General features: G+C 53.3%; 7 protein-coding genes across 7 annotated transcripts; 4 read left to right on the forward strand and 3 right to left on the reverse strand.

The window, feature by feature from the left end:
• Positions 1–76: 76 nt before the first annotated feature.
• On the reverse strand, positions 77–4420 carry farA (CeGAL family transcription factor). The gene is made up of 10 exons (XM_040946031.1): positions 3928–4420; positions 3681–3705; positions 3440–3457; positions 3193–3314; positions 2363–3123; positions 2240–2312; positions 1756–2184; positions 1520–1702; positions 512–1465; positions 77–437 (listed from the first exon to the last, which is right to left on the reverse strand). Exons 1-10 carry the CDS (start codon positions 4056–4058, stop codon positions 389–391), a joined length of 2745 nt encoding a protein of 914 aa, XP_040795528.1. The 5' UTR covers positions 4059–4420; the 3' UTR covers positions 77–388.
• Positions 4421–6874: 2454 nt separating this feature from the next.
• BO72DRAFT_532688 (mannose-ethanolamine phosphotransferase MCD4) lies at positions 6875–10323 on the reverse strand. The gene is made up of 5 exons (XM_040950447.1): positions 8412–10323; positions 8173–8360; positions 7975–8116; positions 7769–7877; positions 6875–7716 (listed from the first exon to the last, which is right to left on the reverse strand). Exons 1-5 carry the CDS (start codon positions 10134–10136, stop codon positions 6914–6916), a joined length of 2967 nt encoding a protein of 988 aa, XP_040795529.1. The 5' UTR covers positions 10137–10323; the 3' UTR covers positions 6875–6913.
• A 281-nt stretch (positions 10324–10604) lies between these two features.
• On the forward strand, positions 10605–12143 carry BO72DRAFT_453650 (protein-degrading AAA family ATPase MSP1). Its single transcript, XM_040946032.1, has 2 exons — positions 10605–10807; positions 10860–12143. Exons 1-2 carry the CDS (start codon positions 10742–10744, stop codon positions 12036–12038), a joined length of 1245 nt encoding a protein of 414 aa, XP_040795530.1. The 5' UTR covers positions 10605–10741; the 3' UTR covers positions 12039–12143.
• Positions 12144–13019: 876 nt separating this feature from the next.
• BO72DRAFT_316374 (putative LysM domain protein) lies at positions 13020–15302 on the forward strand. Its single transcript, XM_040940548.1, has 2 exons — positions 13020–13417; positions 13482–15302. The coding sequence occupies exons 1-2, from the start codon at positions 13117–13119 to the stop codon at positions 15089–15091; spliced, it is 1911 nt and encodes a 636-aa protein (XP_040795531.1). The 5' UTR covers positions 13020–13116; the 3' UTR covers positions 15092–15302.
• A 769-nt stretch (positions 15303–16071) lies between these two features.
• Positions 16072–17392, reverse strand: BO72DRAFT_391867 (mitochondrial fission process 1 family protein; the record flags this gene model as incomplete). Its single annotated transcript, XM_040941878.1, has 3 exons — positions 16072–16455; positions 16514–17054; positions 17259–17392. 3 exons carry the CDS (start codon positions 17390–17392, stop codon positions 16072–16074), a joined length of 1059 nt encoding a protein of 352 aa, XP_040795532.1.
• A 947-nt stretch (positions 17393–18339) lies between these two features.
• Positions 18340–19013, forward strand: BO72DRAFT_453654 (ATP19 family protein). The gene is made up of 2 exons (XM_040946033.1): positions 18340–18398; positions 18548–19013. Exons 1-2 carry the CDS (start codon positions 18351–18353, stop codon positions 18803–18805), a joined length of 306 nt encoding a protein of 101 aa, XP_040795533.1. The 5' UTR covers positions 18340–18350; the 3' UTR covers positions 18806–19013.
• Positions 19014–19239: 226 nt separating this feature from the next.
• BO72DRAFT_316331 (uncharacterized protein) lies at positions 19240–20151 on the forward strand. The gene has a single exon (XM_040940547.1). It carries the CDS (start codon positions 19563–19565, stop codon positions 20136–20138), a length of 576 nt encoding a protein of 191 aa, XP_040795534.1. The 5' UTR covers positions 19240–19562; the 3' UTR covers positions 20139–20151.
• Positions 20152–20159: the final 8 nt, after the last annotated feature.

Raw genomic sequence — 20159 nt, forward strand, 5'->3', positions numbered from 1 at the left:
AGTCAAGTCCCATCACATGAAGTCGAATGACTCAGCTCTTCCCAGAGTTCAATGTATGCAAGAATGTAAATCGCACCAGGCTCTCAATTCCTTCGATTCCTTCGTTATGTGTGAGGTAGGTGTGTATATATACAGGAGTATCAGCACGTCCCATGTCCCATTTCCCAGGCTCTCCCCTCGTACTCCTTAATTTCCTGCTTGTAAAAACGTTGATCCCTCACCGAAACTGACTCCAACATCACGTCCACCATACCCATGCAGAAAACGGGACTGAATTCCAGCAAAGCTAAAGACGCAAGGACAATCATCACCCACAAGCTACTTCCCGTCCGTTGAGACGAACGCATGTCTGATTGGCACGGGGTAAGCTATACATTATGAATCCTTCTCAAGTCGCCATCTCGCCAAAACTACCATTGATGCCGAAGAATTGGAACCTAAAGACCATCATTAGTCAGACACATTAAGAGACACATCTTGAGGATGTAGCTGCATGAAAGGAAGAGCTTACCAATCCTCTACATTGAGCGTGGTTGGCGCGGTTGGGCCACTGCGAGAGCTCGTACTCCAGTTGTCGTCCTGACTGCCGGCATCCATGGGACGCAAAGTCGCCTCGAGGTTTTGCATGGGCCACGTCTGCTGATTTTCCAGGCCATACATCGGTTGCGCATGCTGGCCCTGCAGCGCAATGCCTGGAGGCAGATTCGATAGAAGCTCCGGGCTCCCGTGAGAGGCCGAGATACTGCTTCGTCCTGGCAGGTGCTGTGGCATCATACCGGGTTGGTGTACTTGAGAGGGCACCTGCAGTTGCGGGTCAACTGTAGCAGGTTGTGGAGATGTCAGCTCTGGGAAGAATGCCGTCCCGTCAGGGAACAGCTGATCGGGCTGGAAGTTCTCCCACAAAGACGGTGAAAGATTAGGTGTTGTTCGCGTGACGAGGAAAAGGTCGGGTGGGGTGGCAGGCAAAGAGAACTGATTGAAAGGTGTTGTTGGACGTGTAGTCGCCCGCGAGTTGCCGGGCCCTCCATGTCCCGGAGGCGAACCCTGCGGCACGTTCAGACCGGGCGGCAGATCCCTAGACGGTGTGACCGCTGGGGTTTGGGGTCGAGATCGCTCGTAAGACACCGGGGGTGTCGGTCCACCATTAGGCAAGCCGAGATCCATGTCATCAAACTTGCGCTTTGGTGGATCAGGTCTTCTGACGTGCGGCTGCTGCACTGTCTCGGGCCGCACACGCTGATGTCTTTTACCTGCAGCTTTCTGCAGGCGTTCCTCGAGGACCTTGTTTCCAAGAATGGATTCGAACAACGTGTGTACCATTTTGGCCACAAGCCAGACCTTGGACACGTCTTTGAGAGCTTGGGTGCAGATGTTGATCCTCTCCTGGCAGGTCGCCACAATCGAGGGCACAGATGAACGCATCTGGTAGACATGCATGATAAGAGCTGAAAACAAACTATAGACACTGTTTGAGAGTTAGTAGCAGATCGGCAACGGCTGGCAACTGAATCTGACTCACATGAAGGCGGGTGTATAACGAATCTCATGATGAGCCTGCAAATTCTCAACGATGGATGTGATCATCCCTGCGGCCTGGAAAGCGATAGTGCGCGACGGATAGGTCATCTCTTCCACGCGGTAACTGCTGGGGGCCGAAGAGGCAGGCGGCATATGCGCTCTATGCAGCAGGCACAGAGTCGTACTTTTGACAGGGTTAGCCGTAGTAAAATTCAGACGCTCTGCTTAGAGACTCACTAGTAGTTCGCATGCAGCAGGGCCGCCCAGAAATGATGTTGCTGCCGTTGCCAACATACTTCTTTGGGACAGTTCTGTAACCAATCTGCCAGGGCCATGTCTGAGTGCGTCAAGTCCATTGCATTCATTCGCCTCGATTTTGAAGCCACGGAATACTGCTGGGAAAGAACCAAGCCCATGATCTCGCATAGTTTGACGTATTGAAGGAAGAATTGCACATGTACCGGATCAGGCGGATATTCCGCGGCGATGTCGACCTCGTCTTCGATAAAGTCGTCTTCGGTCAGCATCCCGACGTCCGAGTCGTCTGTGTTGATACCAATGGGGCGACCCAGTGCAACCGCCACCGACCGATCCCGAGTGAAAAGGGTCCACCAGATTCGCTTCCACAGCCTCTTGTCGGGCTTGCTAAGCTGAGACGATTCCACACTGTACGTAAATGAGCATACTCAGTTTCCTACCGATGACGATAAAGTCAACATACCTTCGATGCATGCCCGAGCCCTGCGCCACGACCATCGCCACACGTGTCCAATAGAAAACGTTTTTCGTCACGTCTGAGCGTGTTAGTAGGCTTGTAAATAGAGCGAAGGTAAGGTCAACGTACCCTCCGGTCCCTCCCAGTACCAGCCTAATAGGACTAAGGCTTGGACAATCGTCACGCGATCGTCTTCATAATTGGCATCGTACAAAGCCTTTGCGCGCTTGTAGAACGTCATGGCAGCCGGGGTCGTTGAGCCGTTGGCATCCATGAGCTGCGGGTTTGTGCAGACCCTTGAACCAGCAAGGAGAATAGCCTGGAGAAGAAGTAAGGAGGGAGGGTTTTTGGGATCGCGGTAATGTCGCATGAAACGACTGCGGTTGACAATGGGCACCACCGGGGCAACCCATTTGAAGTAGGCCTCGACCAGCTCGTCACACAAGGGTTTCGGCGGCAGTAGAAAGGCACCACGTTGGTGAAGGATGTCTAACTCCAGGCTATCCAAATCCGTCACTCTGGCGCGGGTGCCCCCCATGTTGGGAGGTAGAGGATAGTGCACAACATCGGTGGTGCCATGGCGATCTTGAACCAGGAGCGACAGATTCGACGACTCGCCGAGATAGGCGACTCTTCCAGCTTCCTTGATAGGGGCCCGAGCGAATTTGGGCTTCATGAACTGGGCATAGGCTGAGTCATGGGACGCTTGTTTCGCAGCTTGCGATTCGGTGAGGCTAGTTACCGGCATTCCGTCCATCGCCATTTGACTCTCTCGGTATCCGAAGGTAGCATTGCTATTGCTCGATGACACGCTTGCCGGCGGCGCGGTGGTGATCACGGTGGGCGGTTCCTGTTTGGCCTCGGGCGGCCTCTCGTCGCGTTCCTCACTCCTATGAGCAGAGCATGATCAGCCTGAGTAGCTTGGAGGGCAACCCTCTCGAAATCAGACCCAAACGTACCCTTCGGATTCCTTCGACTTGGATTGATTCTTCTTGCGTTTCGGCGTTGGGATCTTGCATTCGATCGAGAATGCCACGCAGTTGGTGCATGGCACACCGAGGCTGGCGGCGTCGCAACGAACCTGGGAATTAGGTTGTGCTGTTAGTGATACAGTTCCGTTCTGAACCCCACGGGCGCAGGGACGGACGTGCGACCGGTGGGGGAGATTATCCAACATGTTCGCCTTCAAGGTAGGGGAGTACTCACTTTGCGAGCATGACATGTCTTCAGAACGCAGATAAAGTCAGTCAGTCAGCACGAACAATTGTCTTCTGATACAGGATGATGGTTGTGTTGCGATCGTACGACCAGCATCGATCGCATGCGTTATCGCGGGCGGGCGGGCGGGAGAGCGAGCGAAACGAGCGAAGCAAGAGTTGAGATGGGATGAGCCGAGGTGCCGAGGCACTCCAGCACAACGCGACCTCGCAGGAACAAAAAGACGTACCTCACAAGCACGCGACGCACGTTGTCTGTTTCGCAAAGCGATTAGATAAAGAAGATTAGCTTCTATAAGTTCCCCAATCTAGATCCGAGCCTCTGCATTTTCCCCAGTCGTTTAAATAATCTCCGATTCCAAGGGGTGGGGAGGTTGCTTTTGCGCCTGAGCTCCTGACGAAGGTCTTACAACCCCGCGAGCGAATAATCCGCAACAGATCAAAAGGAAAGAAAAAGGGATCACCATATCAACTCACCTTCGAAAACTCATGTGTCCGCCAGGTGCGTTACGCACCGTAATCCCAGAAGTTCCCGTCGAGCCTGCAGTGCTCGGGGCAGGGCTGGTTCTGGTGGCTGTTAATTCGGTGTGATTCTCTGCTGTGTTCATGGCCGCAAGGTATCCATCCAGACAGAAATTTGGAGCGAAAGAGGGAACCTGGGCGCGACGGAAGGGGGCGCGGTTAGAATAAGGACAGAAGAGAATTCGGGGAAAGGAGGTCGAGAACGGGGACAGGATGTGAAAGGGAGATTGAAATTGAAAGAAGAGATAGATGCAAGCAAGATGCGCGAAGTTGATGACTCTGCTTTTTTTGACCTTTTGGCCTTTTGGCCTTTGCTAACCTTCTTTTTTTTCGACCGTGGGTTGGTTTGATCAGCTACTGGAACTGACCCGGAACGGTGTAGCCTGTCTGTTTTAGTCCGACAAGTGTAAATTGTCCAGGGGACGGGGCGGAATGAGACGGTCAAAAGGCCAAGCTAGCACAAGAGACGCCACCCAAACGTGGGAAAATGAACAATCGGGAGGTCAGACGATGGGGAATGAGGGGTGCAGGAGAGAGAGGAAATTCCCGGAATGAGAGGGCAGGCAGTGAAGTAAATCAATGATGATGTGGTAATGGTGGTAGTTGATCAGGAACCCGCAGAGCACTGGGAATAGTTACGACTACCCTAAGACAACAATAATAGCGATAATAGCGATAATATAGAATAAACTCAAAAAGTCAAGGGACGGACCATCCACGGAGAGAGGGGAGAGAGGAAATCACCACAAAATTGCCCTGCAGGTGGCGTTAGGCTGGAAAAGAAAGGAAGAACCAGACCAGACCAGCACCAACTAATTCAAGTAGGATGACCGTTTCGAAGGTGGAAGTGGAAGGGGAGGGGGGAGGAAGGTGAGTGGAGAAAACTGCTTAGTATTGCTTTGGTGCTTGCTTGCTTGCTTGCTTGCTGGTCCCAGAATTTAGTACTGAGTATCTTTCCTTAGCTTAGTGCTAAAGAACTTAAGTTAGGGTCCGTCCAGCTCAATCAGGTCAATCAGGTCAATCAGGAGGAACGAACTATGCCAGAGCTAGAGATGAACCTGTCAGACTATCTATATCTGTCCATGTCCGACTGAGCTGCATGCGGTCTTGATGTCACTTATGGGAATGGGTCGGATCATGAGACCATTCGCAACAGATGAGACGGGGATGATACTCAGGTTGGAGAGACTTAGAACAAGAAGGGTTGATTGATTCAACCTCAGCCTCGAGCTCTCTCATAGCGCATCACATGATTCACTTGCCCATCGTTAGAGCATGTCCTTTACCCAAGCGCCTTTCAACAAACTGTCATAGCATTCATAAAACTAACAGCAGCCAACGTGAGCATCCTTCGCAAAGCAGTCGGACAGTCTTTCGATTTTCAAAGCGGTCGAGTCTGGAATACTCTCCCTCCCCCCACAAAGTGGATCCCAGGTTTTGACCGAGGTTCCCGTTCTTCATTACTGTTCCTTATGCCACCCTTCCACGCATTGCAATTACTCCCCCTCTCACTGGACGGTCGTACAATTCCGACCCAACCTGGAAGTAGTCTTCGAAACCCATCCCATCGAAGCTTCTTCCATTCATTCCAAGCAAGGCACAAATGCAGTAGGAGTATAAAACCCATCGGAGAAAACTTCAACCCTTGACAACTAGTCATGCCGCTCAAATCTTAACTTCTCCCGTGCATCAAACCTTAGTCAAACAAAAACAAAATCAGAATTTAAAAAAAATGAAAAGTCCCCAAAGTCGAACCGAACCCACTTTACCTTATCCAACCTAACCACCCTATTCCAGCACCCATTTTTGAAGAGGGAGAGAGAAAGAGATCACCCATCCATAATCCTGATTTCCTTCACTATTTGAAGAGTAAACCCACATTTCAACCTGAAAACGCGGTACGGATCTTTAGGCAATCAGTGATTGAACCTTGAAGATTGAGATCTTGGGACTTTTGGTATAGTTGACTAAAAAAACTTTTATGAACGGCGAGGTAGTATAAGGTACACTGTATGTAGTACGTCGTTATCAATCAGCGCCTCCCTGACAGTGCACTGCCTAAAGACACTTCCCAACATAGTAGAACATTACAAGTGATATTATAATCCTTTTACTTCACTTCAATTGAACTTATCCTTTCCACCCTCCACGAATAGAATCGTCCAAAGTCACCACCCATTCAGTTCAGTACCTGCAGCGCCAGTGGCCCTCCAGGCTCGGACTCAACACCCCCCCCCCGCCATTCGCAACAACTACCCTTCTCGTTCACTCACCCCAAAACCACCCCGGAATCATCCCGGACGCAAAAAAAAACCATCAACAGCCACAAACGCATTCCCCGTTACCCCAATGCTCCCCATTCCCCCACAAGGAATCTAACCAAGCCCACGAAAGGATTCTAATCTAGCGGGGAAAGTCAAGCGTCCTGTCCGGGCCCCGGGGGACCCCGCCTCCAGCTGCCCTTAGCTTGGTCCCGACTCCCCGCAGGTGTCAAAACGCCAGCCCGGACCGGCCAGCCATTTCAGCGACCCTAACTACATGGAACTTAATGCATGACGCCAGCAGCACAAAGTCGAATAAGATGGGGCCGAAGGAGGGGGGTGGGCGGGGGCGAGGATGGACCAGGGGTTATCCTTTTCCTGTAGGGGCTATGGAAATAAAAAATGAAGAAAAAAGAAAAAAGAAAGCTTGATGGAATTAGTCCCCGTAGCACGTTTGGACTTTCGGCTTGTGATACCTCGGTTCACGAGCGAACTACATCATTGTTTGGAGACAAGGCTGAGCTGAGAGGTGATTACTCTTTCGACTGTTCGTTTCTTGATGACGAAAAGGATTGTGAAGAGAGATAGAATTCGTGATATTGATCATGTACAATACAATTCTACATTACATCTTTCTACTTCTATCAAGACAATTCGACCCCAGAGTAAGATCGGTCTGCCTAATCCTCTTGACTGGGTGCCTTGTCTGGCACCTCGCCGCTGATGGCTTCGGCGACAGCTGCGGCCACCTGGTTGGCGCGGGCGCCAAAGTCGACTCCGCTGATAAATACCTCACTGAGGAACTCCAAACCCGCCACAAATGTACACAACAGGCTGGCAATCAGGAAGTGACTGATCGTCGTGCCGATGTCCAACCAGGAGCCCTCGTCGCGGACCATGTAAAAGAAGTTCAGCGTCATAATGTCCGAGATGGACATCACCACCATGAACAATGCACTAGGGGCGACCTCAAGACGCCTATTCAGGATCCCGAGATTCGCACTAATGATCGCAAATGGGATGAGGAGTTTGAGAACGAGCAGCGCCCCCTGGCTGAAGGGATTGAAGATCGGAATAAGCCGGTAGACGCTGTCCAGTGAGAATGAGGAGACGGATGCGATGTTGCCCGTGCTGAAGAAGCCCGACTGGAGGAGAAAAAAGAAGAAAAGGGCCACACGAGCGTCGGACACGCTTAGACTCCGGTACCGATACGCGTGGCCTTCCACGGTGGTCGTAGCATCCGCGCTAGACTGTTTGGTGGCTGGAGCCGCTTTCTTGGTAGCCGAAGTATATGCGTAGATCGCATGCTCCAGTCGTACCCAGGTCATAATGGTCATGCAGAATACGAAGTAGAAGAGGCCTTCGTACGAAATTGTGAGGATGATAAATGTCGGAGAGAAGGTCAGGAAAAGGACCATTAACCGGTGCATGTAGTGGCTGTTGGGCGCTAGTCGGTGAACAAAAGGGAGCAGGAGCGATGCGACTGGGATCCCGTTAGCTGTCGAAAAGACAATACTACATGATGGGCAACCTACCAAGGACAACCCAACCAACAACCTGGTTACCAAATGGGAGGCCTTGCTTAGCTTGAAGGGACGCCGCACTGGATCTGGTGACTATAATAGCAAGCAGGACCTTGCCAAGCTGTTTAGGGTCAGCACATGTTACAAAAACGAATTTTGAGAGACCCGGGACTGCATATAATGGCTTGACGCCAAGCTATGCGGGGTGAACAATGTACCTGCATCCCTAAGATAGTGCGCGAGCCCCAGCTAGAGCGACGCTCGGGCAGTTTTCCTGAATCTTGGTCATAGCCCAGGATGGTATCCTCGAAAAGCAAGTATAGTAGACCCGAGAAAAACATCAAGAGACCGCCATAGGTTCTGTGTAATAAAGTCAGCAGTTTGCGCAGACTTTCGTGTTTGTAAGATACGCTTACATAGTGGTAATGTCCTCGACCTTGTTTGCCGGCAGCAGAGTGAAAGTGCTCATGAGCAGGCACCCGACTGACCAGGAAGCAGACAAGAATGGATGTCTCTTCAGGAAGCCCAAGCCATAGACCAATGGCCAAAAAGCACCGAGAATGAAGCAGACCGTGTAAATCTCCCGTTGGAAGTAGGATTGGACCTGTCAGAAACCGTTAGCGAATCGTTTTCGCTATCAAACAGCGAAACTTACCAATGCCTCTAAAACTCCAACAAACACTAATAGCTGAATACCGAGCGTGGCGTAACCGCTTGCAGATTGTACATGGCCCAAAAGAATTTCCCGTCCAGCGGAAAGAGCTTTTCGGCGGGCAAAAACTTCTTCCCAGAAGAAAACGGGGAAAAAGCCGTAGAAATAGTAGCGCCAGGAGGACTTTTGATACCAGAAGACAGAGAAGAGCGCAACCAATACGGAAGAGAAGAACATGGTGCTGAAAACAGTCCTTCTTGCGTCAGATGTGCCGTGCAAAACGTGCAGGTCGATAACCGTCGTCAAAGCATAAGCAATCCACCCTAGATATCCAAAAGTCACAATGGTTCTGAGGAAAACCCAATCGTATGTCTGTAGATAGCGCAGACCCTCCAGGGCTTTGGCAAAGAGCGATGCTGACATTTCAATCGAGCTCTCAAAGTCGCCGCTTGCAATGAGTCTCTGGATCTCCTCAATGGTCTCGCGATGATTGTCGAGTGGCTCGTAAGGCTTATATCGGAGCAAAACGGCCTGTTTTTGTTCTTCCTTCACATTATACATTTCCAAGACCTCCTGGGTATTCGCAAGCGCAGCACGAGCCTTCTCCTCTGGGCTGGCATCGAGGAAGGCGAGAGGCAACTGGCCCACTGAGTTGGTTGGAAAGTCAAGCCCAGCCAGATATGCCATGAGCGCCGCGACATCGGCCTGTGCAACATCGTTTCGCTGAACACCATGCAGGCCCCAATCATGCGACACACCGTCTTCATGTCCTGACAAGGCACCCTCCTGCGGTATCTTTGGGCCAGCAACGCCAGACCCCCATACAACAAGAGGTGTCCGAGTATTGTCTGGGTGGCCATCGCCATGACTGCCCCAATCGCTCATGCCGTGATCTGCGGTGAAAACAAATGCCGTCTGCTCGTCTCCGTAGAATTCTTCCACTAGCTGAGTTATCTCCTGCACACCTCGGTCCACCACCTTTATGTTGCTCAAATACTCCTTCGAGTACGGGCGATAGCCATGGCCAGTTGTATCAAGGCCGAGAAGGTGCAGAAAGAATACAAGCTTGTCGTCGCGCAGCTTGGCATCTAGCTCAGGATCATGTTTCGCGGATTGGAAAAGTTCCTTGACCTTATCGAAGACCCAGGTGTCAAGCTTTGTCGCATCCGAAGTAAAGTCCTCCGCCTCCTCGCCGTATGTGTCTGCATCCACTCTATCTGGAACCGCACCTTCCTTGAACATGGGCAGAATGTCCGGACTTCCCCAGCTCCATGTATGCCGACTCCGGTTGAAGACACTGTCGAAGTTCACCGGGTTCAGCTTCCATCCTGTGGTCACTGCCGAAACGTCCTCATATAGACCTGCAATGAGGGCAACATGGCCCGGTCTGGATTCGGTTGGAACACGGGTATGGGAAATGCCAAAAGTGCCGTGGGACAGCACGCGAGAACGAATGAATGGGGCGAGGTAGATTGGTTCATCGTCGTCATTTGCGGATTCGTCGGGGTCGGGCAATGCTTGGAAGGCCTTATCGGCACGCAGGCCGTCGGCGACAAACAGAACGAGTCGCTTGGCTGGAGCAGAGGCACCTGGTTTCCGTTCCACATGGAACGACTTCATCCCACTCACAATGGGGCTAACGAAGTAAATGTCAAAGATCGAATAGGCGTAGATCAGGTGAAAGACCACGGCGAGGGTGAGGAACCCTGCGCGGCCCAGACGCGCCATGTTTGCGGTGGCAGAGGCGCAGACGTAGGTAGGACGAGGTGAGAAAAAGAGATCGAGGGTCAGAAACAATCGAAAGTCATTAGAAACAAGTAATGATTACACCGATAAATGATCTAGGAAAAGGAGACACAATGCTGAGGTGTTCGAGGTATTCGAGGTATTCCAGATGCCACAGCATCCCCCCGGTCAAGCTTAGCTTTAGGGGAATCAGAAAGATGGCCGCACATTTCCGCGTACCTGATTTGGGGGAACCTTGGGGAAGACCCGCAGCCAATCGGTGACCCCTGATTCGACACGCGAGCGGGTCGTCATAATACGGAAGACTGGGAGAGCCAAAAGCGAAGTGCCCTGGACCATCATGTCAGCCTCAGGCTTTAACACGACAGCTAGTGTGGCAGTGAAGCATGTGATTCTGCCGGCAAAGCCACGTCTTCCGCCGACGAGCGCCACAGCTCTCAGCTCGCTCGCCGACAGCCGACCCGGCGACAATCGCGATCATATCAAGTTGCCTTAGGACCCTGGGAATAGACCGCTGGGCTTCTTCTCGCACTTATCATACGTTGCGGACAACTGAATTTCCAGTCCAGTCACTGCATTCTGTCATCATGGCTTCCGCTCGTGGTCCCCGATGGCAACAGTTCTTACAGGAGTTGGTGATGGTTGCGGGCACAGTAAGTTGATGACGCTGCGAACCTCGGAACAATACTGACAGATCGTGAGTAGTCTGCATCTGCATACTTCCTCATCCGATACCTTATCTCGCGCCTCGACTTTGATCCCGAAAGTCAGAAAAAGGAAGAACAACGACGCAAATCCGCTGCCATCCTACGGAAACTTGACGGCGGGGATGAATCAGACGAGGGTTCGCCGCGCCGCGGGCGCAAAGAGAAGAGTCGATCCAAGAGGGGCGACTTGACTCTCAACCAATATGAACAAGCCATCGCGATGGATGTGGTTGCTCCGGACGATATTCATGTGTCCTTCGAAGATATCGGCGGCCTGGACGATATCATCGAGGAGCTGAAAGAGTCTGTTATATACCCCCTTACGATGCCCCACCTATATTCCTCGTCCTCCTCACTCTTGACCGCGCCATCGGGTGTCTTACTGTACGGACCGCCTGGCTGCGGAAAGACTATGCTTGCGAAAGCGTTGGCTCACGAGAGCGGCGCATGCTTCATCAACCTACACATCTCAACATTGACGGAGAAATGGTACGGCGACTCCAACAAGCTCGTCAATGCAGTATTCTCGCTAGCCCGAAAACTTCAACCCTCGATTGTTTTCATTGATGAGATCGATGCGGTGCTGGGCACGAGACGGAGCGGAGAACATGAGGCCAGTGGCATGGTCAAGGCAGAATTCATGACACATTGGGACGGTCTCACATCCGCAAACTCCTTGGGAGAACCTCAGCGCGTGGTTGTCTTGGGTGCCACCAATCGTATCCAAGATATTGACGACGCCATCCTTCGACGAATGCCGAAGAAGTTCCCGGTCGTACTCCCGCCCGCAGCACAACGCCTGCGGATTCTCAGTCTGATCTTGAAGGACACCAAGGTCGACCGGGATAACTTCGATCTGCACTACCTCGTTAAAGCCATGTCAGGCATGTCCGGCAGTGATATCAAGGAGGCGTGCCGTGATGCGGCCATGGTTCCGGTGCGAGAGTTGATCCGACAAAAGAAGGCCGATGGGCAGCAGATGGCTTCAGTAGACCCCAAGGATGTCCGTGGCCTACGGACGGAGGATTTCTTCAGCCGTGCCGGTGGTGTTCGGGTCATTCCTCCACCCACTCAGGTTCAGGCCAAAGCGAACTCGGAGAAAGAATGGAGTACCGAGTCTGAAGCGACGTCTGAAGCAGAGACACGACCGGCGGAGATGGCCGAACCTCCCGAGTAAACCAGTTCTCTTCTTCATCCGGCATCATTGGATTTTCCTGTGCATTTTACCTCCATGTCAATCTATACTTGCCCGATGGGTCCGGCGTTTTTTTTTTTTTTTTTTCTCTCTCTCTGGTTCTTTGGCTTGGCTATCTAAGCGCGAATTGTTGCCAGTGATGATAACTGGCATGCTGGCTTTGTGCAATCAATTCTGTCTGCGACAGGGCTTACTAGACATACTTCTGTTCATAGACTGTTCCTGGAGCCCCTGTGTATTATCATCATTGATGCTTGGGATGAGATGCTTGGGACAAGATACTCGGATACTTGCTATTCTAGGCATTAGCAATGGAAATGGTATTGTAACCCGATTACGCGGCCAGCCAATTTCGGTGTTGTGAAATGGTACCATACAGTATGAATCGGTACGCCACCGGGCGACGTCAAGGGAGGGCGAGACAAGTTAAGACAGAGAGAGACTCACTGAGATTACTACTGGTAGTTAACTACTGTCTGTACTCTACGGAGTACTTAGGGAAGGCTTCTTGCCGATCAAGCGATTCCCACTCGCCTTATTCTCCTTCTCAATCGTCGCCGCTGTCCTTCTCCATTCTCTTCTCCAGCTTCAAAATTCCCCGAATTTTTTTGACGTTCTGTCCCGACCGATCAGGAGACAATCATCCCGCCTCAAGTACGATTGACCAACTCCCCCTCCCGACCTGGAGTCGTCATCACAAGGGACTAGACTCCATACTTACTTTCTCTTATCCCGCGCTTCCATCCCCCCTCAAAGCCTCCCCTCCCCCAAACGCAGCTCAACCCTCAAGGGTCGCTCAGAGCCTATATCCCCGAAATCGATACATTCTACACAATCGGGCCAAAGCACGGGTGCTACTGTCCTGATAATCTCCAGGTGCCGCGGGTGTTTCACGATTAGGACACGGATGCGATAATCACAACCGCCGCATGACGAATGGTCTGAGATAGAGACCTCCGATGGCAATCAGTGCCTGGGCGATCTCATCCATGCTAAGCTCGCTCCCGAGAGCTGACAACGTCTACAACCCCTTATTATCCTTCTCCTCCCACAGCCAGGGATGAGTTCCAACAGCGGCTTGGCCGAAGCCTTCAACCCCGGGACCGCAAGCACTAGATCCACATCAACCGTGCGACCGCGAACTCGCCGCTTGATCTCCATCGTCGACAGTGACAATGAGGATGGTGGGAGGCAAATGCAGTCCTCCGGACTGGCGTCGATGCTGTCCTCGGAGTCGGTCGTCCGCTCTCGCGGTGCCACTCCATCGCCAAATCCATCCCGCGGAGTGTCCCCTATTCCGATGAGACATCCATCTCGAGCTACCGAATCCTTCAACCGCAATCGAGGAAACAGCTCCCTAGGTGGGTTCCGTCAAAGACACGAGGACTGGATCCAAGTTGGCTGAGACAATATATTCATCTATAGATTTTCTGGACGCATCCTGGTCGTCGCTGCAAAGCTTGGCCTCGTCAGTACTAGGGAGCGATATTGCGCGACCGGCTCCCAACGGGACCGCGCGAGGTCATGCCCGGAAACCCTCCCGACCGGACCTATATTCGAGACCACCCCCTCGTTCATCCATACCTGCGTCATGGGGACCATCGGCTCCGTCGACACCGGAAATTGGAGTGGGGACCAAGGAAGAACGGCAGGCATTGGTGCAGGCAAAGAAACGCGAGGCTCTTCTGCTGGCTGACACCGGGCCAGCTTGGGCACCCGGTTCGCGACACAAGCGGCGGGACTCGAGCGACCAGACGGGTCATTCCAACATTGACCCGGAGCAAGACGAGGACGCGCTAGTATACATACACCATGTGCAACCGACAGATACCATCACCGGTGTTACGATACGATATGGCTGCCAGCCGGCAATTTTCCGAAAGGCCAACGGATTCTGGCCCAGCGATAGCATACAAGGCCGGAAAACGGTTCTCCTGCCGGTTGCCGCTTGCTCGATCAAAGGACGGCCAAAACGGAGTGGGCCCGACGCTGACCTACTGAACGGTACCCATGAGTCTCTGGAAGACTTGAATGGAAGCTCGATCGCACCCACTGCAGTACCGGGACATCCGAAGACGGAACCACCAAGTACTATGCACGAAGGCGACGGGGACCGGGTGTGGAAGCACGAGTCCTGGGTAGAGATCGAAGGATTCAGTGCGCCAGTCGAGATAGGGCGCATTCCTCGAGGCGCATTGGGGTTTTTCCCACGCACACGGCGAAAATCGGTGTCGTATACCGACTCCGTACCATCACCATCCTCGGATCAGACACGAACGGCAACAGCCTCCTCTGTATCCTCATCACCGGCTGAACCCCAGTCCTTCCAGCCCCCCATATTCCAATGGAGTCGCCAGTCCACCGACCCCTCTTCTCCCAAGAACCCTAAGAACCCCAGGAGGCCCGGAACCCGGCATCAGCGCCAACACAGCGGCATTCAATTCTCCGCCCCCGGCGTCGGCACACTCGACCGCGACATCACCGCCCCGGGCCCCGCGATGGACGGACTGAGCAAGTTCTTCGCGCAGCACCTCCCCAACCTCGCGCCCGCCACCCGACCCCCGAACTTCGACACCACCTCCGATACCCCCACCGCCTCTGCCGTCTCCAACACCCCCACGGGCCTCGAGAACATTGGCGGGGCCGTCGAATCGTGGGTCCGCAAGATGACCAGTCGCGCCAAAGCCAGCCTCAACGACCTGCAGCAAGCAAGCGGCACCCCCTCCAGCACCGACCCTACGGTCCAGATCCTCCAAACCAGCGGCCGTCGCAATAATCTGGGCGATCTCATCGAGCTGAACGATGGACTAGAGCCGGCAGCACCCAACCCTCCCGGAGGTCCAGCGGACAGAGGAACCGCACGTCGCAGCGATCTCGACCGCAATCCCCCATCAACATCAGCATCGACCTCCCTCCCCCCCAACGGAACATCCTCGACATCCTCATCCTCGACCCTCAGAGGCCGCTTCCCCACCCCGTCACCTGGACGATCGAGCAGGACTCAACCATCCAGGGATCGGTCCAAGGATGACTGATTTACCGCTGGTGGTGCCTAGGGCGGTCAACCGGTCCATGAAATTCAGCGAACCCTTCTGTTCTGCCCTCATTCTCTCTACAACATAGCAAAGTCTTTTTTAGTCCCTGTCATACAACCACCCCAAGTGCCTGCGTGCAAACTATAATTCTCTCCCTCCCTCTCTCAACTTTCCCATTAACTTCCCACCAGAACCTGCATTCTCATCAAATTCCCATCTGGCTTTTGCATAGCAAGAAATATAATTCCCGGCTCGATTGAATGGCGTGTGTGTGGTTGTAAGTACCGTTCTAAGTATTATTGCTTGACTATATAGGGCATCTTTCTTTAGTGTATCGTTTGAGCACTGTTTTTGGTGCTAAGGGAGGACGGGGTGGGGGGCGGTTCTGTTCTTCCCTTTTCGAGATGGGGCTTTTTGTGGTATGTATATAGAGATGCATTGCATTTTGCGAAAGCTTGCTATCTTCACTGAAGTTCATTGGTTTCTATTTTGGTTGTCTCGCCTCGGGTGGTCATACTCCACGTGTTCCTGGAAGTGTGAGACCGGCCTGGGAGAGAAGGTGGCCAGAATAAGTTTCATGCAGCGGGTTCGGTTCGTATTGTGGAATTATACTCGGTTGTCCTCTTGTATGTGGGCGACGACATGTATGGAAATGTTATAGCTTCAAGTGTGGGTGGTGTGGGTGCATCTCCGTCTAATGGTGATGGATTCAATTCGTGGATAGTAGCGGCAAATATCCTACCTCATATCCAATAGCCATCCACCCTGGATAGAGTTACGTTGTCAAACAGACAATCAATGGACCGATACGATCCTGCCAATCAAAAAAAAATGAGTAAAGAGGATAGACCCGCTAACTTATATACATATAGAAACTAAATGTTCTGAGCGCCAGGCAAACGCTGAAGTGGTCCAGGAGATGCATAGTAAAATCTGGTATCAAGGAAGCAATATAGAGATATAGTGGCAAATTGGGAGCTTTATTCCGTCTTTTCCTTGACGAATCCCTTCAGGAAAGAGAGCGGACCCGTGTGGCCGTGCTGCTCGCGCTCCCGCTGGCGCTGCTCCTTCGCTCGTTGGCGCTCCTCCTTGTATGCCTCCCAGGAGAGGTTGGCGGCCGAGTCGGAGACGCTGGCGTCGGAGCCCAGCGACTCTTTGTTGTGCTTTTGCGTCTGCACGCGGAGGTAGTGGCTAAGGGAGGTGGCTTCGTCCTGAGAGACGTGGGCGGCCTTTGGCGGAGGTAGGGGGCGGACGGCTTCGTCGCCGCCGTAAAGCCAGAGCCCGCGGCTAAAGGCCCACTCGACGGCTTCTTCGACGGGCTCGTCGAAGAGATACGGGAGGAAGGGAACGACGGCCAGACCGAGCTGTGGTAATCAGTCAATTGTCTCTGCGGTGGTGGTTTCAGATTGCAGAGGAACTTACTCCGATGGGAGACCAGGTGCGGAGGAAAGTGTTCGAGGATTTCTTGAACACCCGGCCTGAGTATTTCACGACGGAATGAATGGTAAAGGCCGGCAGACCCATACTGGCTATACTTTGGAACACGGCGCGCTTGGCCATTACCATGCGATAGTCCTCGATGAGGGGAATCTCGGTGGTGGGCCAGGGAGTGAGCGTGTCGGTCGATGTCGAGGTGAGAGGCTTGGTCAGGTTGCCGGTCACCATGCCTTTGGCGACTTGTTCAGGAGAGAGGTCGCTGGCATCTTTGTAGGCCTCACATGGCGGGGCGAGCAGGCTGCGGTTGCGCAGGTAGGCCTTGTATCCTTCGTGCGCGACGTCGCCGATCAAATACGTCCATGAAATACCATAGGCGGAGCGCACGAGCCACGGGTGCGCGACGGGGCGGAAGGATTCGCCGATGTCAGAGGTGTAGGCGACATAGCGGTGGGCGGAGAGCAGAATCGTGCGAAGACGAGTAGCGTAACCGGCATATCGGTAGGGAGTTTCCGTGGAGTCAACAGAGCTGGCGATGGGTTAGATTGATCCCAATAATTTTTCCGCGTATTAAATTGATGGTTGCTGCTGCCTGGGCTGGCGTCGGGATAATCGCACCGACTAGCGGACAGTTGCAGTCCGGCGCTTGCGGGGAAGAATGCGGGGAGACGCGGAGGTGGTCGGGCGAGGGACGGTGCGTCGCAACGGCCCCAGGAAACAGGGAACGACATACTAGGAGGAATAAATGTCATCGTAGAAGCCATCGTCGTGGTCAACAAGCTTTTGAAGCTGATCCGGCAGCTTCTCGCGCGGGATGGGTTGCTGTACCACCTCGGGCGCTTTGTCTTGCTGTTTCCCCCAAATCATGATGCGGTCGCGTGAGGAGTTCCGGAAGCTGAGTGATGAGTAAGTGAGGTGTCCTGACTGGGAAGATGGGAGGAATATTGACTTACTGAGGATTATATGATGTAGAGACAGAAGGTTGCAAGGGGTGTATGCAGTGTAATGAAGGGAGGAAGAGTGAAATTGAATTACACAAAAGAGAGAAAGGCTGAGAGAAAAAGAAGTGAGGGAGGAATGTAAGAAGAGAAGAAGAAGAAGACCGAAGCAACCAAAAAAAAGTAGAAGAAGGGGCAGCTGCCCCCAACAGATCATTCCATGCAATAGCCGGGGTAAATCTTGCCCGTCATAGCCAGAATGGAGGCTCTCCGTGTCTTGCTTTCTCGCCCCGAGGTCTGTCGGGAAACAGGAAGCCAGCAGCAGCTTTGCTGGGCATGAAACACCGCCACAATCACTTACAGTCCAAGTAGTGACCTCATGGCTGGCAGATGCACGCTGCGTTGGTCAACGGCTTAGGATTGAGTTGGCTCTGATGAGGTTAAGCTGTTGTGTGTACTGTTGGTGACTCTGACCATCACATTGATGGATCAGTCCAATTGTAGATGACCGATTTGGATCGTCCTATAATGAATGGACTTATTGTTGAGGAGAGCATGAGGACATCATCGGCCCATACAGACAGTGTCAGATCAGCTGATATCCCGTGATTGCTTCCCGAACGTCATCCGCCGTCGGACGATCCCGGAGGAAGCTGTAGGTCACGTGAAGGAGCACAGCTGGAGCTGCTGACCTCAGCTCTGACTCAGCGGGGCGGCTGTCCGCTGCTGACTCATTACTGAGTCAGCCTACCATACCCAATCGGGGAAGAACCAACAGCCGCAACTTCCTCCGCTGCCGTCCGTTCGACTTATTCGCGCAGGAACCTATCATCGCACCGCTGCTCCGCCAAACTCCATCCAATTCCCTCCCTCTCCAATCCGTCACCATGGTCGTCTACTACCAGATCGCCGGCAAGAAGGTCGGCTCTCACTATGTACGTACTCCGCTGCGACGGTTACTCGCACCCGACCTCTGCCCGGCCCTCCCTGTCGTCCGAGGCCAATTTCTGTCCAGGCGTTGTGGGATGGACGGTGTCTGACCCGCGTTATGAGGATCAATGACTAACGGGGACACGCTCTCTAGCTCGCCATGGGTGTTCTCGGTGCCCTCTTCGGTGGTGTCAAGCTTGCCATGGGCGGTGGCAGCCAGCCCAAGCCCGCTACTCCTCCTATCCAGGCTTCCTCTAAGGACGAGGAGGAATTCATCACGTACGTTGCCGAAGCCCCTAAGCAGGCACAATGCACACATATTCCCATTCTCGAAATGGCGGCCCTTCAAGACGATCGGATGCAACTTCAGCTGCTTGAGCTGCGGAAAAGCGGCGGAGGCAGCGGCTTGTGAAAGATACTCGCGAAGGGCTGGATGCCACTCCCTGTCAGCCCTCAGCTGCTTGATCAGCTAGGGGCCTGCAATTCAGATACAGGGTGCACCCAACTACTGCAACCGCGCTCGAGCTAACGAATTGGCTACAGGGACTTCCTGAAGCAGGTGAACGGAGACGACAAGAAGAAGGACCATTAAAGCCGATGTATCCCATGCTAGAGTCGAGGACTAGTTGAATCTAATGTGCCTGACGTGCAAGATCCAGTCGAGTCGATTATACACCGGTGCGAGACCCAGATGCAACGTGGCCGAGTTGGGCCATGCCTTTGACGCTTAAAACGTCTGACCAGGTTGACTTCTGAGGGTCAGGTGTGAATCTGTACATATAGAGTATACACCATGCTTGCTTCAATTGGTCTGGAGATGTTTTGGACAGTAGATTGGTCGTATGAGTTGTAAAGCCGGGTAGCAATGGCGATTTTTAACTGATAACATGTAGGACAATTCCAGGTCAAATGCATATCGAGCTTGATGACACGAACAGCTCCAACTAAGAAAACACACCTCCAACTTCAGCAGATCATTCAACAGATCAATTGAATTACTTGACGTGTCTACACCCGTCAGTCCCCAACTAGATATCCTCAATAAACACCCAATCCCAACCAAAACCAGTCACCTGACCCGACCCTCTCTCCCTCCCATCCTCAATTTCTCTACCATCACCTCACACCACCATCAACAAACCCACCCCACGACTCCGCAGACTACGAAAATGAAACCCCCCACCCCCTTCCCCCTCGCCCTCAACATCGGCACCGACATCGTCCACCTCCCCCGCATCGCCCGCCTCCTCACCCGCCAGAACGGCACCTACCTCGCCCGCTTCACCCGCCGCATCCTGCACCCCCGCGAACATGCCGACTTCCGCGCGCGCTTCCAGCTGTCCCCCTCCCTGGTACCTCTACATGTACACGATCCCCAGCCCCAAGCAAAATCCCAACCCCAATCCCAATCCCAAGTGCAGCCCAAATCCCAACCCCAACCCCATCCTTCATCTTCGCTACCCCCCGTGACGATCACCCCGGACATGACCCGCTGGCTCGCGGGGCGGTTCGCCGCCAAGGAGGCCGCGCGGAAGGCGGCGCCGCGGGGCGCCGCGCAGCTCGGGTGGAAGGAGGTGGTTGTGCGGGTGAGTGAGGTCGATGAGGGGCGGCCGGAGGTGGTGTTTCTGGATGGGTTGGGGGGCGATGGGGATGGGCAGAAAGGTGAGGGTGAGGGCAGGGTGGGCAAGTTGTCGATTTCGCATGATGGGGAGTATGTGGTTGCGATGGTTTTGGCGGCGGGGTGAGGTTTTTTCTGGCGGGGGGGG

Source organism: Aspergillus fijiensis (assembly GCF_003184825.1).
Source record: "Aspergillus fijiensis CBS 313.89 unplaced genomic scaffold BO72scaffold_99, whole genome shotgun sequence".
Lineage (NCBI taxonomy): Eukaryota > Fungi > Ascomycota > Eurotiomycetes > Eurotiales > Aspergillaceae > Aspergillus > Aspergillus fijiensis.